This window comes from Platalea leucorodia (assembly GCF_965183815.1).
Source record: "Platalea leucorodia genome assembly, chromosome: 4".
NCBI classification, from domain to species: domain Eukaryota; kingdom Metazoa; phylum Chordata; class Aves; order Pelecaniformes; family Threskiornithidae; genus Platalea; species Platalea leucorodia.
Window position 1 is genome coordinate 63,440,818 of NC_138826.1, and position 20,760 is coordinate 63,461,577.

General features: G+C 42.7%; 1 protein-coding gene across 4 annotated transcripts in view; it reads right to left on the minus strand.

Annotated features, from left to right (window-relative positions):
* Window positions 1-295: 295 nt before the first annotated feature.
* Window positions 296-20,760, minus strand: part of DGKI (diacylglycerol kinase iota) — a gene marked incomplete at its 5' end in the record, with an annotated part of 114,390 nt that continues 93,925 nt past the window's right edge. For all 4 annotated transcript variants that reach the window (XM_082309235.1, XM_082309234.1, XM_082309232.1 and 1 more), the window contains 5 exons: window positions 296-2,165; window positions 3,598-3,697; window positions 5,582-5,618; window positions 13,828-13,948; window positions 15,512-15,549. In XM_082309235.1, coding sequence (XP_082165361.1) covers window positions 2,049-2,165; window positions 3,598-3,697; window positions 5,582-5,618; window positions 13,828-13,948; window positions 15,512-15,549 — 413 coding nt within the window. In that variant the 3' untranslated portion in view covers window positions 296-2,048. The remainder of the gene's footprint in view (window positions 2,166-3,597; window positions 3,698-5,581; window positions 5,619-13,827; window positions 13,949-15,511; window positions 15,550-20,760) is intronic.

Here is a 20,760-nt window from a genome sequence, read left to right on the forward strand (position 1 = left end):
CTCTGATTTTTTATTTTAACAGTTTCCAAATTCTGTTCTAATATATACACATACTGACCTTCGCCACAAGCCCCTGGATGATTATCAAGGGAAGGAATTTGGCTTTCATATTTTATTTTTTAAACAAGAAAGGTAAAGACAGAAAATAAAATACATTTCATGTCGCCATTGATCTACAGATTACAAATATATATAGTTTCCTTCCAGAGGAAGAAATACTAAAGAAATTTTGCACATATCAAATGAACTTTTGAAAACAGGAAAAAATAAAAAATATATTTTTCAGCTCCTCCCTCTCTGCCACAACAATCACTCTTGTTTAAAAATAAAAATAAAAAAAAAAAAAAAGGAAAATAATTGCATTCATTTCCTTTCCACAACTTCTATCAAGGAAGAAAAACTTATCTGAATAATGACCTGAGTTATTTTCATGGTTTCCAAGCTGCATGTAATCCCGATGATCACTATCTACCAGAGACTTACACCTAGCAAGGTGTGTGAAAACAAACACTGTGGATCTTTCAAAACAAACAACAAAGCAAAATTCAAAAATCTGTTGCAAGAATTATGCCAAAAGTGGGCTGTGAGCATCTTCATGGGAACGGGTCAGACAAAGTGGAAGTGGAAGCTCTGCTATTTCTGGCAGCTGAGTTGTCTGTAGTGATTGAAAACCTGAAGGTGAACATTTTGTGTATGCCTGTGTGTATGTGTGTTTGCTTTCTCTTCTTTTGTGGTTATAATCTTTGAGGTAAGACAGAGAACAAATGAGTACAGAAGACATGTCTGGCCTTTACAGCAGCTAAGCAACTTTATGTTTCCAAGCTTATAGTGGGTAACGAGGCAAAGAGCTGCCGCTTGTCCTTCTCCAGCAGGATAGCCTCTCTGAAACTTTGTTCCCTTGGGGAGTCGGATAGTTTCCAGGTTTGGCTAAAGAAGGTTTTCCTATTCCCAACATGACTGGGGTGGTGCTTGTTCATTTGTGATGGCAGCAAGCCTAGGCTGACCACTGATGTTCTAGGTCTCCTTCCTACCTCTGGCATTAATACAAAGGGGACTGGGTCCATACGTCAGTCCATCAGAACCCCCTCCGTCTTGCAAAGATCTCTCCCCAGTGTAAAACCCATCTTTTCAAAAGTAAAAAATAGCTATCAACTTTTAGGCAGGCCTGAAACCTGAGCAGAATGGGGTAGGTCATTATATGCGCAATGGTGGCATGAGAAACCTTATTGGTAACTTTCTGCTCTGCCATATAACATGGTGTATCCCATATAACTCCTTCCCATACAAATGGCTGTCTCATGAGGATACCGTAACCATATACCCAGCAACAATGAGGAGGTTAGGTTTTGTTACTGCCTTAAGTCTAACTGTGCCCCACAACCTGGGAAACAAGGCAGTTGGCAGAGTCCTCTCCAAAAGTGAGAAAACTTGCCGGTGACTGAGCACTGAGGACGCAGCTTCCGAGAGGACGGCAAGGCAGGGAATGCAGCTGGTAAAAACATTGGGTTTTCCTAAGGGCATCCAGAGCTCCTCAATTTTTTTGCTACTGCCTGACCATTTGTGAAGACTTAACACAGAGATAACAGGTACTATTTAACTGATGAGAAGTGAGGGGAATGGGAGAATAAAAGGAATGCAGGAAACTGTAGAGATGGAGGAGGGCCTGGTTGGGTGTTTTAATGTCCCAGTCAGTTTAGTTCCCCCACACCCTCTTTTCTCTTTCTTTTTTTTTTTTTTTTAAATAAATTGTACAGATGAACATGGGAGAAGTTCATGCTACTTGCTGGAAGCAATAAAGGTAAATTTCCGTGGCCCATGGATTCCACAGACCTTTGAGTGTCCCGCCTCATCCATCATGGGCTAACTTATGGAACCTAACCGTTCCGTGGCAAGACTCAGTAGCCCTTAGAAACTGGTGGCATGTCCTCAGGTATTTTCCATGACAGTGAGAGACACGTTGATTCCATCAGCTTCTTCCTCACACGTGCCCGAGTGCCTCAGGTGCAGGCTTGAGATTTCCAAGGATCCTTTTCGACGTTTTTCAGACATCAGACTGCTGTCTCCAGATCCTCATGGGAAACCATTTGGTAGTTTTGTCGACTCTCCAGGTAGGAGGCCAGATCTGGGTCACCAGCTTGCTGAGCCCTGTCACGAGGGGTCTTACCCTATAATAAAGAAACATGAAGAGAAAGTCTTGTGCTAAGAAATTTAGAAGAACAGATGAAAGCATGACCCAGAGAAATTACTATAGGAAGGGTAGAAGCAAATTTGGAGAATTTACTTATTTGTTGTACAAGCTGGTGTTAAGTCCAGTTTTTCTATGAGAGTCATGAGATTCTCCAGATTGTCAAAGTCCTTGTGTGGTTTAGGACAAATCATGCAGTTCTGCAAGGACATGCTATCTGATACATCACACAGAAGGGCTGACATGCTGGAAAGAACTGATTTGTCATTCTAGGGCTACAGTCCCTATGGGAAAGAATTTGATGCACAGTACTGTAGCTAACACTTGAAAAGTGTACTTCACAGCCTACACACTTTGCTAAGGATGTGCAGAGAGAGATGCCCAACATTTGAGATGAGTTCCATGTGTCTCATTCTATCTCAAGAACAAATCATTTTTCAGTGCATCAATTTGCTACTCTGTCATATGAGCTACCATAAGAGTACTGTTAAATTAGAGCACAAGTCTTGATCCTGAACTATGAAAAAATATTGGAGACACATTAATGTATCTCCACAAAAACACTCCTGCTCCTTCGATTTCTTAGCAGATGAAGATTAACAAGTCAGAAGCCACTTGTCTGGATTTCAGCCATTGCAGAAATTATCTTTTGCAATGTACAGTACTCTCATCTGAAAAAGAGATGATCTCTCTCCCCCTTACAGGCTACCCCATGCAGCATTACATGGTAGGAATTGTTTTTAATTGCCTTGCTGCAGCAAGGTGCTTCTGACTCTGGAACCCAGAGATCCAAATACCTCTCAGCTGCTGACCACAGGATGCTTATGTTCAGAAATGCCAGAGGGGCAGCTTCTGGACCACATTACCATGTGATCAGATTGTTGTATTGACAGAACATTCCTAGGGTTTAATTTTGTCCAGGCTTCTTTTTCAGCCAAACATACACTGAGAGAGGGTTGTGGTTCGTGTCACATCAGTGAGCACAGGGGCAAGCAACGGCAAAAGAAAATGGTTAGCCATCCTCACAAAGCAAGTCAGCCACAATAATCAAGCTTCACAGACGCTATGCAATCACAAACCAAGGCCCCTCCAGGTGGTCCTTGCCCACAGGCCTCTCTTTTGACCACACAGGAGGAGGATGCTGCAGTGCCATGGAGATGCCTCATTCATACCCAATGCACCGAATAGTTTGAGGCCAGGCTCTTACTGTGGTGAAGATGACCCATGTTGGGGACTGAAGTCTCTTGTACTTGTTTAAATCAATACAGTTTTGTAAATAAAAATAGCTTGTTTATAAAAGAACTGCTCTTGGCACACACAAGGAAGCCTCAATCATGCACACAGCAGGGACGGATGCTGATCGGTCTCGCTTGGCTGCAGTATTTTATAACTGGTTGACGGGGCTGGGTTACCTTGGAGTCCGTCTTTCTCAGAGAGGCTCCCGCATCCACCAGGAGCTGGCAGACGGCACGATGGCGCTGGCAGGCTGCCTTATGTAATGCTGTCTCACCCCTAGACCAAAGTACAAAAGCCAGCAGTGAGACACATCACACCAATGTACAATTACGAAGTATGAGGTGCGTAGGACAGACAGAGGAGGATGCTGTATTTCTGCAAGGTTCCCTCTTGCTGGCAGAGGCAGACTTGTGCACTCTCTCCCTTAGCATCTACATCCTTTGACTAAGTAGGAAAGCCTGCAATGCACAAATAGCAGACGAAGAACTTCTGAGGGGTGGGAAAGAAATATGCACAGGTGTTATGCATTCAAAGGACTGAATCTCACATTTCCATCCAACCACCAGTTCTGCTAACTGCTGCAAAGGCAAACTAGCCACCTTCTTATTTCATAGCAGGCAAAACAGCAATAGTGTTTGTTTCTTCCTGCAATTTCTTTCCTCAACCTCATTCTTGGATGCATCGTAGAAAAATCCTGCCCATCAAAGCCACGACTGGTGCACTTGCTGTCCTGTTCTGATACCCTGCTCTCTTGGATGTATGAGAGCAAGAGTTGTGGTTTTGTTTTCCACCACTGGACTGGTGAGCTACTGGGGAAGCTTCTCTTTTCAAAAGAGAAGGCTATGTAGTGGGAGATTCATTGCAAAGCTCCTCACTTAGACTGGGGCTACATGTAACAGGATTCCGACATCGACTGTAATAGCGAGGTTAAAGAAATCTATCTAGATTTGCCTAGGAGGAGGAGGAAAGTATGCTTTGACTGGGTTGAAAAGGTGTCCTTAATGCTAGTGTCCAACAAGTAGGGCCGTTACATAACCTCCAAAATAACAAATGACAAGAAATACGCGTAGTAGTGCAAAGCTTGCACCTAGCTACCCAGAAAGTGAGAGTGCATAAAGGAATTTCAGCCTCAGTCCATGACCAGGCAAGCTGAAATATTAATAGGCAACCTTGTAATGAATCTGCCTCTGCTGCATGAGAACTAGATTCAGAATGGGATACTATCTGATTTCCCCCTGAGGATCAAAAGACAAATTCATGCTGCCAGTTACAGCTCAAACCTCCCATTTTCAAGAGTTAGCGGTAGAGGGACCTTTGTAAAGGGACCTTTGTAAAGGGAAGTCCTCATAGCCCTGTTCACTTGCACTTTATTTCAGTGGCTGTGCTATGCTACTGCATGAAGAGAAACAGGCAATCTATCCATACTCCATCACCTCTGGACTGCACACATGAACCTTGCGTAGAGTCTTTCTGGCATTCTCAGCAGAGAAGGGCACTGTGGGATGAGGAATGGTAGGTTTAACCCCTATGAGAAAGGTTACTTTTGCTTCCCATATATTCCATATACTTCCCAGGATTATTCGTGCTTCCCCTATATGGTATTTGTGACTATTTGATTATACAACAAGATGTAGAGCAGTTGGGAATTGGAAAGTAAAGTCATCTTTTTTCATAATAACAGAGGTGATCGAGGTTCTAGCTACTCAAGATAAATCTTTGACTGCACAGGTTGTGGCCACTTGGGACAGCTAAGGCAGAGCACTCTGGATGAATCAAGAAGGGACTGAAGAGAAGGTGTAGAGCAAAAAAGTAATTTCCTGATTTTTGGAATTTACTCTTCAGGTTGCTTCCTTAGTAACTGGATTCTGGAAACATCAAAGCACAATGCAGGACTTGTATTCCTCTAGAAAGATTAAAGAGGCATAGGAAGCAATAGAGAGGAATTCCTTTTTGGGGTTCAAGAAACATTTGGTTTAGGCCAGAAAACCACATATGAGGTGGTTGTTTGCGTTTGGGGGGACTTCTGTTTGCTCGTTTGTTTGTTTAAGAGACGTGCCATTTTACAAGCTTTTTTATTTGAAAGTTTTCACTTGAAAAACAAGGGTCTGGTTAACCTAGGTTAATGCACATAATGTGAAGGGCAGGGTCGGGTGTACTTACGTTTCACTGTCTGTCATGTCCAGTAATTCAGATGGACCTGCAAAAGACAGTCAGGTATGTTGTATAGCATTTGTCTGCGCAACTAGAAGAGTACAACTACCAGGAGAAGATTCCCGGTGCAAATATGTACAAGAAGCCAACTGAAAGCTCAATTTGCACAAATATGCCAACCTTCAAAGGTAATATTTGCTTGTGCAAGCCCTTGCACTAGCAAAATTCTGAATGCAGAGTCACTGCTGAAGTGTCAGCACCAGGGAGTAGCAGCCTCCAAATTATCCTGGGAATGAATATTCATGGAGTTTATTTTCTCACTCTTCACCTTGCTCAATTAAGTGGTTCACATAAGTACAGTGCATTGAAAATGCTGATACACTGGAAACCCTGATATATTGCAAGTTAAAATCTATTGTTAGTACTAGAGGGAAAATGTCATTAGGAAGTTGAAATTAGCCAAATTCTGCCCTGAATGACATCCCTGTGCTACTCCATTTAATAGCGTTATACAGAATGTAGATCAGGGTGGAATATTCCCAGTGGTCTTTATATTGATATGCAAATCCTGTGCTCTACTGGTTAGCAATGATCAGGAAAGTAAGACTAAGAAACATAGAAAAGATTTTTGTTAAGTGGGACAAAATAATGCATTTATGCTAATGTTCTTTTGTCCTCAATATTCACTACAGGCAGATGTTTGTAGCAGCAAATTCCATCACTGAATTACAGTGATATGAAAAGGCTAGGATCTGGATAGCATTTGAAATGAGAAAAACTTTTCCCTTTGCAGTCTGGCTTATTATTCTTCTCTCCACTGCTCTGGAGCATAGTGCCAGATGGTATGGGGCAGTTAGCAAGGGGAACAGTGAAACGTTACAGGAATTTTCCTTCCTGTGCATGAATATTTCTCTTCAGCACACTTTGACTTTGAAATTCAAGAGTCCTCAAGAGCTTACAGCAAATCTCACCTGAAACTGAGGAATTTCACACTACTTGCTTACAAAGGCCTACACACAACCTCTCTACACTCCTTTTACTCTGCGTATGTGTCAAAATGGATCAGAGCAGCCTGCCTCTGTCTCACTCCTTTTACAATATACACATGCAGTATCATTGGGGCAGCCAGCTGCCTTGGCTCCAGGAGCTGCAGGTAGCTCCTTCATTTCATCTTCACATCACGAGAAAGCAGTGGTCAAAAAAGTATCATGCTTAGTCCCCAGTGCACAGGGCATTGCATACCTATCATGGCAGTTCTCCAAACTCATTAGCCACTGTCAATTTTTAAAGCACAGCACCCTGACTCCACTGCCCCACATCCTCATCTCCTCACTTGGCAGTTATGTGTTCAGTCCTCCCCATCAAAAAGAAGAATTGCTCATGACCTCTGAGCTCCCATAAACATGAAGAAGGATACAGGGGGCTAAGCAGGGCCCTCATTGAGAGGAAAGAAAAATAATGCCTAAGAAACTAAAAAGAAAAAAAAAAACCCAACAGATGAACAGAAAGACTCCCTTACATCTCCCAGGAAAAAAGAAAATCATATTCTCTCAAAAATAGAGGCAATTCTCCATGGCTTGCTGCAACACCACGTCCCAGTGATAGCTAACCAGGAATGGCCTGCAGTGTGTTAGAAAAGATACTGCCAAGTAAACTATTATTTCTGTTCATGGATGGGACAGGGAAGGTTGTGATGCAAAGGTGGAACAGGGTGACTGGGCTGGCTGCATTGGGCATAGAGGTACTTGCCCTGGTAAGTGGAGGAGAATGGAAAAAGGCGTGAAAACATTAGGAGGAAGGATGGAGAGAAGTTAGAAGTTAGACCTGAGAGGGAGGAGAAGCTGGGGCAGACTGGGTCTGGAGAGATGGGAAGCCAAGGGTGAAGGAAAACTGGTCTGGAGCAGGAAGAAGCAGTAAGGCTAGGACAGAGGAGCTGAGTGCTGAGGACTGAGCGGGCAGCCTGCGAGTACAGACCTGAGGAGGTGCCAGGTGCATCCTGCCTGTGTGCGAAGGGCGCTCTCCTGGATACTGTCCCAAATAAAGCATTTCATGGGAGTGCCCCGACTCCATCCCAGTCATACGTAAGGGCCAGATATTGGAGTTAATCAATTTGCAGCACAACGTGGTACCAGGACTCATTCGCTTCATTCTTTCTGGCCTATCTCTGAAGCTGGAATGTCCCAACTCACACACAGCCTGAGCTGTGCCCTTTACTTCTTTATTTTATTTTCATTTGTGCTTCTCTTAAACCATCTCACGCCCTCCTCCTAATTCCCTTTCCCCTCTTTTTTGGACCTCATTTTTACATCAGTCTCCCTGGCGCTGCCAACCGACCATTCCAAATCCCCCTCTGCCCCGGGACAAAAGCTGCACAGATGTGGGAAGGGCTGGCACTGGGAAAGCTAACAGCACTGTCATCCTGACCCAGCAGGAAGGCGGCTGTTTTACTCTGGGACAAGAGGCAGAGAAAGAAAAGGGGGACCAAGGCGCAGAGAGAGAGAGGACAAAATAACCCAATAGAAATCCGGAAGGGAAATGCATGAGTGAGATTTCTATCAAGGAAAACAGCAGGGGGGGAAATAAAAACAAAAGATAGAAATGTGTGGAGAGGTGGAGGGAGGGAAAAAAAAGAGAGAGAAAGGGAGCGAGTGACTCGGGGGCTAAAGAATGGCAGGATTGGAGGGGGGAGAGAAGTTCGCATGAAAGGAGCTGAAAAGCATGACGCACTGAGGGGAAGCCCAGCTGAGATCACTTTCTTTCCTTAACATCTCCGATAGACTGTCTGTGTAGAATTATTAACTTTTTTCCTTCTCTCCTTCTGCCCCCTTTCACTCCACCAAAGCCCCTCTCCATTTTCTCAGGATGCAAAGCAGCCTGAGCTGGGGATGGGTGGAGGGAAGGAAGGAGATGCTCAAAAGCGGCTGCCCTTTAGCTGAGCTCACTACAACATAAAAGAGAGACTAAATGACCATATTTCAGAGGCATTTCCAAAATATACAGCACCATGCAGTCCAAAAGGCCTCCAGGCCCACAGCACACCCTGCCCTCTCCAATGGATGTGGTTACAGCTACCCACAGGAGACATACAGCTATTAACCCCTGCCAGTCCCTTGTCCTGTCAGTCCTTCACAGAACTGGGGAAGAAGGGTATTCCGTTAAGCGGTAATGTCAGACATTATCAGCATTTCTGGGTATTTATCTGTCTAAACCCTCTCTGACTAGTAACTTAATTGAGGTTGTTATCTGGGGGACAAAACTGGATTTGATTCCTTACCTTCAAAGAGGAAATATTTTAAAAATAATAGTAATCTGCAAAGTCAGAACTATTTCAAGCCTTCCCCCAACTCCACACTCCTCATTTTTACCCGATGTGAAGATTAACAGTGTCTGGATTTTTCTGCTAGTGTCTTTTAGCTCAGAATTTCCACTGTACCATAGAGGGTAGTCAGGTTACAGAAGCATGCCTTCCATCGTAATTTTCTCTCAACCATGTTGACCTAAAATTTGGTAAACTTGCAAATTAAAATAAACTATTTTATACTTTCTGCCTTCTAGGAAAACTGAGTTGTTTTCTGCTTAGGCCCCTCACAAATGTCCACTACCATAAAATATTCTGCAAATCTAGACATACTAGCATATGTCAGGCAAACTCACTCTCTTGCAGTGTTGCTTTCTGATGGCTACTCAAACTTTGTCCTTGACATACATCTCTGTCATGGCAAAATTTGCTTTCCATAAGCCTTCTTTGGAACTCCTAAATCTGGTCAGGATGCAAATCCAAACTCACTGATAGCTTTTCACTGTTGACTTTGCAGTGCTAAGAGCAACGAAAGCATCATCTTTTTTACCAGAGGATGCTGAATAACGAAGCAAGGACACTGAGGTTTGAAGTCACAGAAGTGTTCAGGATGGGCTGCTCTACTGACTTGAGTGTTCCATCAGAAGTTCCTACCACAAACTCCTAAGGCAACTATAAACATCTTTCCTCTCTTCTGTTTAAAATTAAAATACCCTAGATGAACCATAGAATTCTTGTTTGTCTTTTGAGCCTCTAGAGAAGAGGAGAAGACAAGGGGAAGGCAAACCTTGGAATGTCTTGTATACTGGTTATAAATTATAAATAGTTCTGAACTGCCAGATAAAGACTCCAAGCCAAGTTTGATTCCAAATACAAATGATTATTTAGGAAGTCCTTTTTCTAATGGAACTTCTTAAGTCTTCCCTAATTCTGTTTGTGTTAAGCAAGTAAACAGTTAACTCTTCTCTAACGTGTATGTGTTAGGGTGTGAGACAGTTGCTGACTGCAGCAATAAACAGATGTGGTTCTGATACCTACTGAGTTTGGCCCTTAGTTTCAAGCTAAGTGTTCCTTAGCCCAGCTACAGACAGATCTTAAAAGGTGACCCTCTTACTACAAGCAAAAGACCCCTGATTTAGGAAGGCAGTCTTGAAGAACATATAGGTCTATGTATCTGCCCTTCCTGCACAGGGGATAGAGAGAAAATGTTTTGCAGGAACAGCAGCCAACACAACTGTTCCTGCAGCAGTAAGCGGCTGTCGTCCTGACACCTACTACCTTCGTGCTTCAGCTGCTATTCCAGGCTCGTGCTAGTCCACTCCTAAGGATCTGGCAATACTGCACAGCAGTCTCCTTGTGTGACTCTGTGCTGGTTTTGACTGGGATAGAGTTAATTTTTTCCAAAGTAGCTTGTGTGGGGCTATGTTTTGGATTTGTGCTGAAAACAGTGTTGATAACACAGGGATGCTTTAGTTATTGCTGAGCAGGCCTTACACAGAGTCAAGGCCTTTTCTGCTTCTCACACCATCCCACCAGCGAGGAGGCTGGGAGTGCACAACAAATTGGGAGGGGACACAGCTGGGACAGCTGACCCCAACTGACCAAAGGACTATTCCGTACCATATGACATCATGCTCAGCATATAAAGCTGGGGGAAGAAGAAGGAAGGAGGGGACATTTGGAGTGATGGTGTTTGTCTTCCCAAGTAACCATTATGCATGATGGAGCCCTGCTTTCCTGGAGATGGCTGAACATCTGCCTGCTGATGGGAAGTAGTGAATGAATTCCTTATTTTGCTTTGCTTGCACACACGGCTTTTGCTTTACCTATTAAACTGTCTTTATCCCAACCCATGAGTTTTCTCACTTTTACTCTTCTGATTCTCTCCCCCATCCCACTGTGAAGGGAGTGAGCAAGTGGCTGTGTGGTGCTTAGTTGCCAGCTGAGGTTAAACCACGACAGACTCATCTCTGCTTTTTCTAATTTAAGAAAGATTATTTTCCTCCCCTTAACATCTGATATCATTCTGATCAAGATCACAGAATAACCTCTCGCATTATTTCCCCCTGCATGTTTGCAGAAAGCATAAAGCCATCTCCACAAAGGACAGTCACAGCACCACTACACCATTTTTTCTCCTTCATAATCACAGTGCTACGGGCAAGAGGGGATTCCCCACTCCTGTATTGCATTCGATTCACCCCACTAGTTTCCCACTAGGCAGTTAAAATTCCTGGTATGGTGGGGTTTGCCTTGTTTTGTTGTTGTTGTTGCTTTTTAAAGATATTCAGAAGATTGTCCTGTGTGATTAATAATAGGTTTTCTGTGCTGTATGCTGGAGGGTATTTTGCAGTGGAACTCTTATTAACTGTCTCCAGCCAGGTATGGGAAGCAGACAAACTACAGAGGAAGTATGACTGGGCAGAGGTAATTGCTAGAACAGGAGTAAGACCCATTTTTATCAAGGGTGGATATCAGCAGAAATGAGAAGCTAGATACAGTGAAAGCCTCAGATATTAGTAGCATTGGATTGGGTCTTCTACACTAATTCATTTTGAGAAGATGCCAGATGACAGAGAACGCAACAGAAAAACAAGGACATTATGATGATGATGATTCAGCAAGAGAGCTTGTTTGTCACTGAGAAGTGCCCAGGGTAGAAATGAGTTTCATTAATTGCTTGGTAGGAGAAGAGAGGAGGCTCCTATTAGAGCATTGTCCCATGCACTCTCTGATCCCCAGAGAATGTTAAACAAACAATGCATTTGGAGAAGCCCAGAGGACATATGTCTGGAAAGCTGCGAAAGCTTCCTGCCATCCTTGGGGATAAAGCAGGGAGAGAGGAACTGAGCTGACATTTGCTTAACCTTCTGGTTTGTCTTTGTCTAACAGTCCGTAATTCCTCACATTTCTCTATTCACTTCAAAAATTCCCATGGATTCCCTGCTCACATCCTTACCAGCTTAAATGATCTCATTTTAAACCTTCACCAAAGGAGTGGTAACTAGGTCAGACTGTGAGTAAGTTAAGGTAAAAAAAAAAAAAAAAAAAAAAAAAAACCACATGGAGAGGCAGCCATGACAGTGAATTGGCACAGGTCATGTGCACTGTGAGAAGAGACCGGGGCAGTAAGAAAATTAAGTGAAATTATGTCTGTCTACAGAATTCAGAAGCACATATATTCAATGTGACTAATGAGATAATCCAGAGAAGTTAAATAGGAGGTAGAGTTAACACTGGTAAGACTTGTTACAACTGGGGAGAAAACTAGCCAATATTTGGATATAAGGCCAACTACACTTAGCTACCCATGTGTAGGTATCTATACATAAAAGAGTAAAGTAGCCATTCAGACCCCCTCAGTCAGGTATCTGGGGCACAGTTCAGTTGCCCACACACAGATATTTTGTGCCATTCAATATGCCTACGGGCAGGTCTTGGCATGCATTTGGAACCATGCTTGCTTGGGCTCCAGCTGCCAGTTCAGTACGGGTCTCCTACTGGCCTTGTATGTTATCTTGTAGATCCATGAAGATGTCCTGGGTATCCAAAGGCAAATGACATTAGATAGTTATGTTTAGCTAAATGAATGAAGCTCACGGGTAACTGTCAGCTGAATCGCTTGCTGGGCTGCAATGACTACTTTGACTAGGGTCTCCCTTGAGCTAGTCATGCTAGAAGTCCACTGCTATTAAAGATGCCCTCCTCACTTCCATCTGCCACTGAAAGAGGACAGGTCTCCTCTAGTACCTCTGTTACACAGGAGCGAGTGTATTGAGTCACGGATCTCTGTTGACAGTACAGGAACTTAGACCCATAGATTACACGACACCTATATGTAAACACCTAAACTTAGGAGTCTAGCTTGAGCTAAATCCCACCTCAATTAACACAAATGTTAACAGATGGATTATTGCCTCTTCCTTTCCTAGGACTTGTGCTTTTTAATTCTCTCTGTAAAATTTCTGCAGTAACTTTCAAGCATTAGCTAATGCTTATTCCAATTGCCAGCGGCAGTCTCTATGTTTAGTGCTAATACTGCTGCTGAAATATAGCTGATTTTGACATCCGGAAGTCAAAATAGCCATTGATATTTTGAAGAGAGATCAGAGAAGAGTTACAAGAATGTTTAAAGGACTAGAAAACATTTCCTACAGTGCAGGAGGCTGATCACTGGGACTTCAGCTCTGCATGCAGAGTAGTGACAATATTACTGTACCACTCTCCAGCAAGCAGTGAACAGGATTACGGTAGTTCAACAGGCAGAAACTCCTAAATGTGACTGCCTCAAATGTATGTACACACACAAATTGCTGCATAGCCTGTGTAAGCATGCCTGCAATCCTGTTACTGACAAAGATAAAGAGTTGAAAGGAAAAAAGGGAAATGGCATGATCACAGCCTATAAATACAAATATAAAATGGACACCATAAATTTTTGTTATCGTGTGGTCTTGAATCTAACAGAGACATAATACTGGAAGGTTGGAAGAGAAGCTAGGCAAATCCAGTCTAGAAATAAATGCAAGGATTCCTAACCAGCCTGTTACTAAATACTGAAATAATACCAATGGTTGGATGGGCTCTCCATCGCTGTAAATGTTTTAATGAAGATTAGATGCTTTCTACAACATATGCTCTAATTGAAAAACAAATTAGTTCAGAGGATTCCTGTGCCAGAGGTTCTAACTAGAGCATCACACTGCTTCTTCACAGCCCCCCCAACTGATGCAACTGTGAAAACACCCATCCTCCTCAAAAGCCATCTTTATTTTTGTTTCTACACTTTCCCTTTACCTGGAGCCATCACTGCCATTGCCACCACATTCCTAGCCTCCTGCTCACACATGCTGCAGGTGGCCACAGATGAGGGAGGGCACTTCCAGCCACATGGTGTGGTTTTACCTGACTGACAGTTGGCTGACAGCTCTCTGGGGCTTTGCCCACTGTGACTCACCATGCTCCAGGATGTATTTCACAATCTCGCCATGCCCAGTCTTGGCAGCATGGTGCAACAAGGAGCAGTGATCAGGTCCTTGGATTAACAAATTGGCCCCTTTTTTACAGCATTCTATGAACTGGAAAAAAAAAAAAAAACAAACAAAAAAAAAACAACACACACAAGGATAAGATGGGAGGGGCAGAAAAACAAATATGCAGGCAAATTATTTGCTAAATTTCATAGGAGGCCAGTACAAAAATAGAATAAAATGAAATAAAATATTACTTTAAAGCCAGCTTTTAGGTCCCAATGAAAAAATATCTGAAACCAGAAGTATTGACAATTATATGGGTTAAGAAGAGCAGTTTGTATTTCCTAAACAATAAGACATTGCTACTCTACCAGCAATGAATTATTGCTTGCTAGCAACCTTGCAAACCACTTCTGGTGAAACTGGTGGGATATTTTAAAATATATGTATTTGATAGAAAATTCTGGCTTCTCTACTGAAAATTCCAATTTTTCCTCAGCACAGGAGACAAACACTTTCTGACTAAACCAGTAAACCCCAACTCGAAAATCTGCAGGGAGGTGGGGTTCAGCTGCCCCAGATCTCCCTTCTCATTCTCTGCCCCCTACCCAGGGCTGGCGGAGGGGGAAGCACTATGTGGGGTAAGAGCAGGCAAGAAATAGCAACCAGCCAGGTCTCAGAAATGCTGCAAACCTTGGCGGGTTTTGCAGTGCAGATCACTGCAGAAAAGAGGGAGAGGATTGCGACAGTGGGGCATCATTTATGATGCAGTACAGCTAAAGAAGGGCAAGAAGTTTCCCTGTCAAAGCAAACTCAGGCAAAAAGTTTTCAAGAAGCAGAAAGGGGACAATATTTTTATGACTGCTGGTTGAAGGGCTGTTCCCTAGATGCTGCAGCCGCAAGCGCAGGAGCGGAGGGATAGAAGGGGCACCTGCAGGCGAAGAGTTGGCCTAACAGTACTGTCATTTTTACAAATGGCTCCAAGCTGGCTTCTCACAGATAAAATTGCAATCATTAATCACAGTCCTCATTCAAATTCGAGGGCATGTTTTCAAACCCTGACTTGGCTACTGAAAAACGCAGCCTGAATAACTGTCAGACATGGAACTTCAGACTTTGGGCACAAAACATTTTTGCATGGGTGCCTTTTCCTCCCAATAATTAACAATACCAAGACACTACATGTTTTGAGACATCCATCAGACGATAAAACAACAAGCTGAGGTTTGTTTTACCTGGTCTGGTGGTTGCCTAGGTAGAAGTTAAGAAGTCTCTAGCAACTCTAGGGGCTTGGCCACCAACCTCACCACTGTAAAATGTCCTTTACTGTGTAAAGCTGTGTCAGAACTACTCTGCTGTTCAGTGCTGCATTTGCCAGTATAGTAATTTCCCTGTTAGTAACTGACACATTGCTCTGTGCAGTGTGCTATGAATCCTGGGCTGAAAGGTGCTGTCTAACACCAGATCCTATTCACTTGAATTTCACATCTCACCTGACTGATGTGTTCCCCTAATATTCAGGGTTTCCTGGAAAGGCTGTAAAATGGCACTTGCCAGCAGTCCCTACAGCAGTCTATTTATGTTTTGAGCAGAGGTGTGATAAAATTTACAGTATATCAGACCTGCAAAAAGCTGTGAAAAAGTGGACACTCAGTGCTCTGTACTTACCTTCAGCAGATCACCAGCTATAACTGCCTGTAAAAGTGCTGCAAAAGACAAACAGAAAACTAATGTTAGGCAGAAAGCATTATGCATATAGCCTCACAGCTGAGAACATGAGAACACAGCTCACAGTATGTGCAAGACCAATACCTCAATCCACTTCCATTCCTACATACTATCAAAACCAATGCGAACCCTGCACTGGCAGGCAGATGGAAGACTGCCCATGTTGCATGAAAGCTGTAGGGACATCAAGCCAGCGTTTCCAATGCTTCCCTGGAACTGCATGCTTCTATCTGAATTTTTGCCTTGAGACACCTCAGGGACCTTTCAACAGTGTCCACAGGGTGGGCCCAAGTCACTGGGCACCTGAGCTGTCACTGAAGATGTCAGTGTCAAACACAGAGAACCTGAAAGCATCCTCAGACCTCTCAGACTTTATTCATACTGATGGTGGAGTGGTCAGTCAGTGTCAAATACATCGAGAGTCTCGAGCTGCAGATGATTAGGTGGCAAAATAGAAATTTCTTAATAATTATTTGTATTGCAAAAACATTTTGACATGCCAGTGGGCAGCAAGTCCCCTGGGTTTGGCAGGCAGCATCAAACACAAAACAGGAGCCAGTCCCCACCTTTTTAGCCTTTGTAATTTAAACAGACACAGAAGGAAAAAGAGACAGAGGAAAAGTGAACAAAGGCTCACAGCAAGGCAGGACAGAGCTGTGCACAGGCCTGGGAGCTGCTCACTACCTGCTACTGTATGCCCCACACCTGTTAAAAAGAAGGAAGGCAAAAGCCTGGGACTCCGTATTGCCCTATGTATAGGCTGCATTCAGCTAAAAACACCATGGTGGCAAGTAACCACAAACATGAGAAGTTGTGCCCAATCTACTGCTATGCAGCTATTTCCTCCTTTTTTCCTCCTTCTCCCTATCATGATATATATAGTAAAAAACAATTATGAATAACCTTTCTGAGAAAACACTTACTTGGTTTGCATCTTAGAAAGCATTAAACATCTGCCTCAGTTTATACTTTTTCAAGAGTGTCTAAGCCCATTTCTATCTTCGAGTCTAGGCAGTGCAATCAAGTCAAGCATTTGCTCAAGTGCCATCCTTGCTAAAGATGCCAAAAGCTCATGTAGGGAGGAACAAGGAGGAAAAAAACCTATAGTATAGCCTTGCCTCTGAAAAATAACACATGGGAAACTGCACCTTGTGAATTCCACGAGGAGCTTGTTACGGCTTCCGAAATGGCAACACATCCAAGCTAAACACTGCAGAAGAGAAAGGGCGTGCAAAGACGACGCAACAAAAGTCCCTTTCTTTGAAGGCACCTGGGGTTGTGCGTGGCTTTCTGGTCTCAGCAACGCCTCATGCCCTGGCCATGCAGCAGCAGGAAAAGCAAAAACCCAGTCCAGCTAAGTACTGACTTGGGAAACCAGCAGCAGCAATTCTTGTGACATTGGATTTAGGGCAGTTTTACAGTGACCATGAGTTAAACTAAGTCCTGCAAATCCCCCTGGCATCTGTGGGAGTGAGGGCACACAGATTTGAAGAATGCAAAAAGACAAACACCAGCAGGTAAGAGCTAGAACTGGAAAAATACATGTACATCTTTTCTTCAGATTTCATTTTCAATGGTTTACATCCTTTTTTTCCCCAATAGTTCTAATACTGGCTCAGCCCAAACTAATAGCAGAGCAGAATTGAACCCTTGTGTCATTAATTTTATCTTTTTCCTCCTTTTTCACTGATCTAGTCTCACTGCCACATTTATTCTGTGGATTACTGCAGTCTGGACTTGTATAAATATTTTGCTCTCCTCACACATGCGAAAATCAAATGAACTGGTGACACCAGCTTTTCATTGCCTTCTACATCCAGTATTTTAAGACATGGCTTCCCTGAAGTTACTTCCTAAGAGGCAGAGATACATATTCTTATGCGAACCATACTTAAGATTATAGTTCAGAAAAGCCAGGAGAGAGATCTAGAAAACTATGAAGTGAAAAGAAAAGCCTGGCAAGCCATGAGAAATCTTCTATGTTGAGTACCCATAACCAGGGTCGGTCTGGTGATAAGGCTATTAGGATAAAGCAGCTCTAGACCACATTCAACATAATTAGACCTATCTTTTCCTCTCCTTCCTAAACCTCCAATCCAGCAAAGCATTTAGGCAGGCGCTTAGCTTTGAGCTAATCACATTCTTTCCACCAAGTCTACCTGCACACTTAATTTTAAGTGCTTTCTAGAGTAGAACCTATTGCATAAATGAATACATTACAGATCAACAAAACCAGCTGGCATAACAAGCAGATTAGACTACAGTAAAATAATTCAGTGCTGTAAGCCAGGATGCTGGAAGACTTAGAAGCTATTGAACTAGAAATGGAGAAAGGTTCTTTAGAATAGGGAACACATTTACATAAACATATGAATATTGCTTAGCACACTAACCCCATAAACCCAAATGGGACTGCTGGGCATATTGAGGAGGAGGGTGAAGATGGCAAAAATCACCTGTTTGTTAAAGAGGTGGTAAAACAAGCAAGCAGATGGCATTGACAAGAGAGAGCAGACTGAGAAATTGGACAAAAATGCTGTTAACATGCAATGCCAGGCTAGCTTAAAATTAAAAACATTAAAGTGAGAATGGTTTTATTTCTTCTGAGCAACACTGCACCACTGGTGTAATATATAACATGAATTATGCAATTGTTTTATCATATCATAAAATACCTTCAGGTCTTAAAGATGCCTCAAAAATTACTTGATTTAATAAATATTTTAATCAAGTCATTATTTTCTCAACTTCTCCTAAGACAAGCATTTGTCATGACTAATAAAAATGTTTTATTACCTTTTTCATTTATTTAGCAAGCAGATTTATTGCTGATGAAAGGTGACAGCTTGACAAGACTGGAGACTGAAGTGCTCTGTCCGTATAACAAGGAAGCACTCAGTCTGCTGCAGTGGTAGGCTCCCCAGGATGCCTCCTCAGCGAAGCTCAACCCTCTCTACCAGCCCCTGCTCCATCCCTGCTCTATCACTGACCTCCCTGCTTAGACTGCCAGCAAATGCGTCAGTCACTGCCCAGGGTGATGGATCTTGACAGAAACAATTACCTGCTAGGATATGGACAGCCAGAAATGCAGATTATGTATGTAAGATCTGCTAGAGACTAGCAACTTTTAGTTTCCACTGGGTGAATTTTGACCGAGGCTCTAAGCACCCCTGTGGGCCAACTTACAAAAGAAACTTCATTTAAAACAAACAAAGAAACAAAACCCAAAACAAACAAAAAAACCCCACACACTTGACTTATAAATTAAATATTGAACAGCTGCAAGTGGATAATGCAGTAACAGAAAAAAGCCATGTTAAAAAGGCTGCTAATTGAATTCTGGTAATGCTGCAAGCTCGTGCAGCTTGAGACGTGGGAAAAACACCTACTAGTGCATCCACGCATGCCAAAACCAATACCTTTCCTGTGACATGTGTCACTCGTTATTTTCTATATTAGTGACCACTGTTTCTATTGGAAACACCTATTTTTACTTCATATTCTAAAAATATATATTAATGTCACTGAGTTACAATAAACATTTTTGTTTCCCAGCCATAAAATTAACCTACTGAATCACAATTGCTTTCTGGTTCTGCTTATGAAGTCAGCAGCATTAACACAGCACTGCAAAATCAGTCATTAAACACCGGGAAACAGATAATGAAGGAGTGAGGTATTTGTACCCAGTAATGTCAGAGGCTGCAAGATGCCTAGGAGGTCTCACAGAGCTGCCTGGATGGTCAGAAGAGAAAATAACCCTCCACAGAAACCAAACTGGCATCCCTGCAATAGTTCCTGTTGTGCATCTCCCTCCACAGACTACAGAAGTTCTAAGGAAAATGACCTCCAACTTGCAGTACCTAAATTAGGAGCCAAACAAAGACAGAGAGGGGATCCTTCAGAACGGCGTGATACCAGGAGACATGTCTGATCACCTGCAATAAGGACAACTGAACTAGGGCAAAATGGGGGGGGGGAGCTCCTTTTAAGGGTTTCCAAGGTATGATACTCCTGGGACCAGGCAATGCTCATGCTCTCAGAAATTTTGGGAGCTCTTTGTATAACACACAGGTGCAGCATGAGAATGCCTCATAAATGTGAGGGCTAACAAAGACAGACCCACAACTGCACCACATCAAAAGAAAACAGCAGGAGAGGGGCAGAAAACATTGACGCCATCTCACTCACTTCCAAAGCAAGGAAAATTCTCAGAAGCATCACATGAGTAAGGAAAACCTCAACCAACAACTACCCTTTCCCATCTGCCCTGCAGGAAAATTCCCTCTTGATCCCAAAGCTGCTGATCAGCTTAACACCAAGAGCATAAGCAGGGCTCAGCACCAGGCTACCATCATACCAGAATTTTGCTGCTAAAACACTTTCAGAAAGAACATGGCAAAAAAAATTCTTATAAACCCTTATAGGTTTATAAGGTGTCTGGTTTTTTTTTTTTTAATGTAGGTTTGTGATCTCAGGATCACAAGGTTCTTTGTTTGAAGTAGGTTGACATGGAGGATATTTAGTAAGTTAGTTAAATAATCATTAGTGAGTCAGTGAAAGGAGTTGGCTTTCACTGGAAAGAATCCCAAATAACAGTACAGTTCTGCAGTCTGCCACTACCAGTGGTACAGGAGTAATGTGTCTTTTTAAGTGAGTAAAAGTTATTCATAAACCATAAACATCTTCCAGATTTTACCAGTCAGATTGCACACCTGATCTGACCCTTTCCACACCATATTTGCACCCACTATTGCTATACAAACTAAGCCACAGAGAATGCTGATAAAAATGTGTGGCTATTTTGAAGCTTTCACCATCTCCAGGCAATTCTTTAGTGAGGGTCTAAGAGCTGTCACTGGGGGAAAGCAGAAATATTTAAAACTATGTTTTGAAGTATAAGTACCACACCAAGGAGTTGTCACATCTGTGATTAAAATGCAGCCAGTTTAAGACCTATGAATGGAATACAGCATGAGAGCAAAGTATTATTTGCAATAATACATCTTACCATGGGTTAAAAAATACCAGGCTAACAATGCATCTGATCTGACAACGTTTAAGAACAAGGGAAATTATGGCAGAACTCAACTACCACAACTCCAATAGTATTAGGGCTCATAAAATCTTTAGCTCTTTCAAAAGACACAGTAAGACAGCTGATAATCTGAAGTGATCAGGACCTTGTA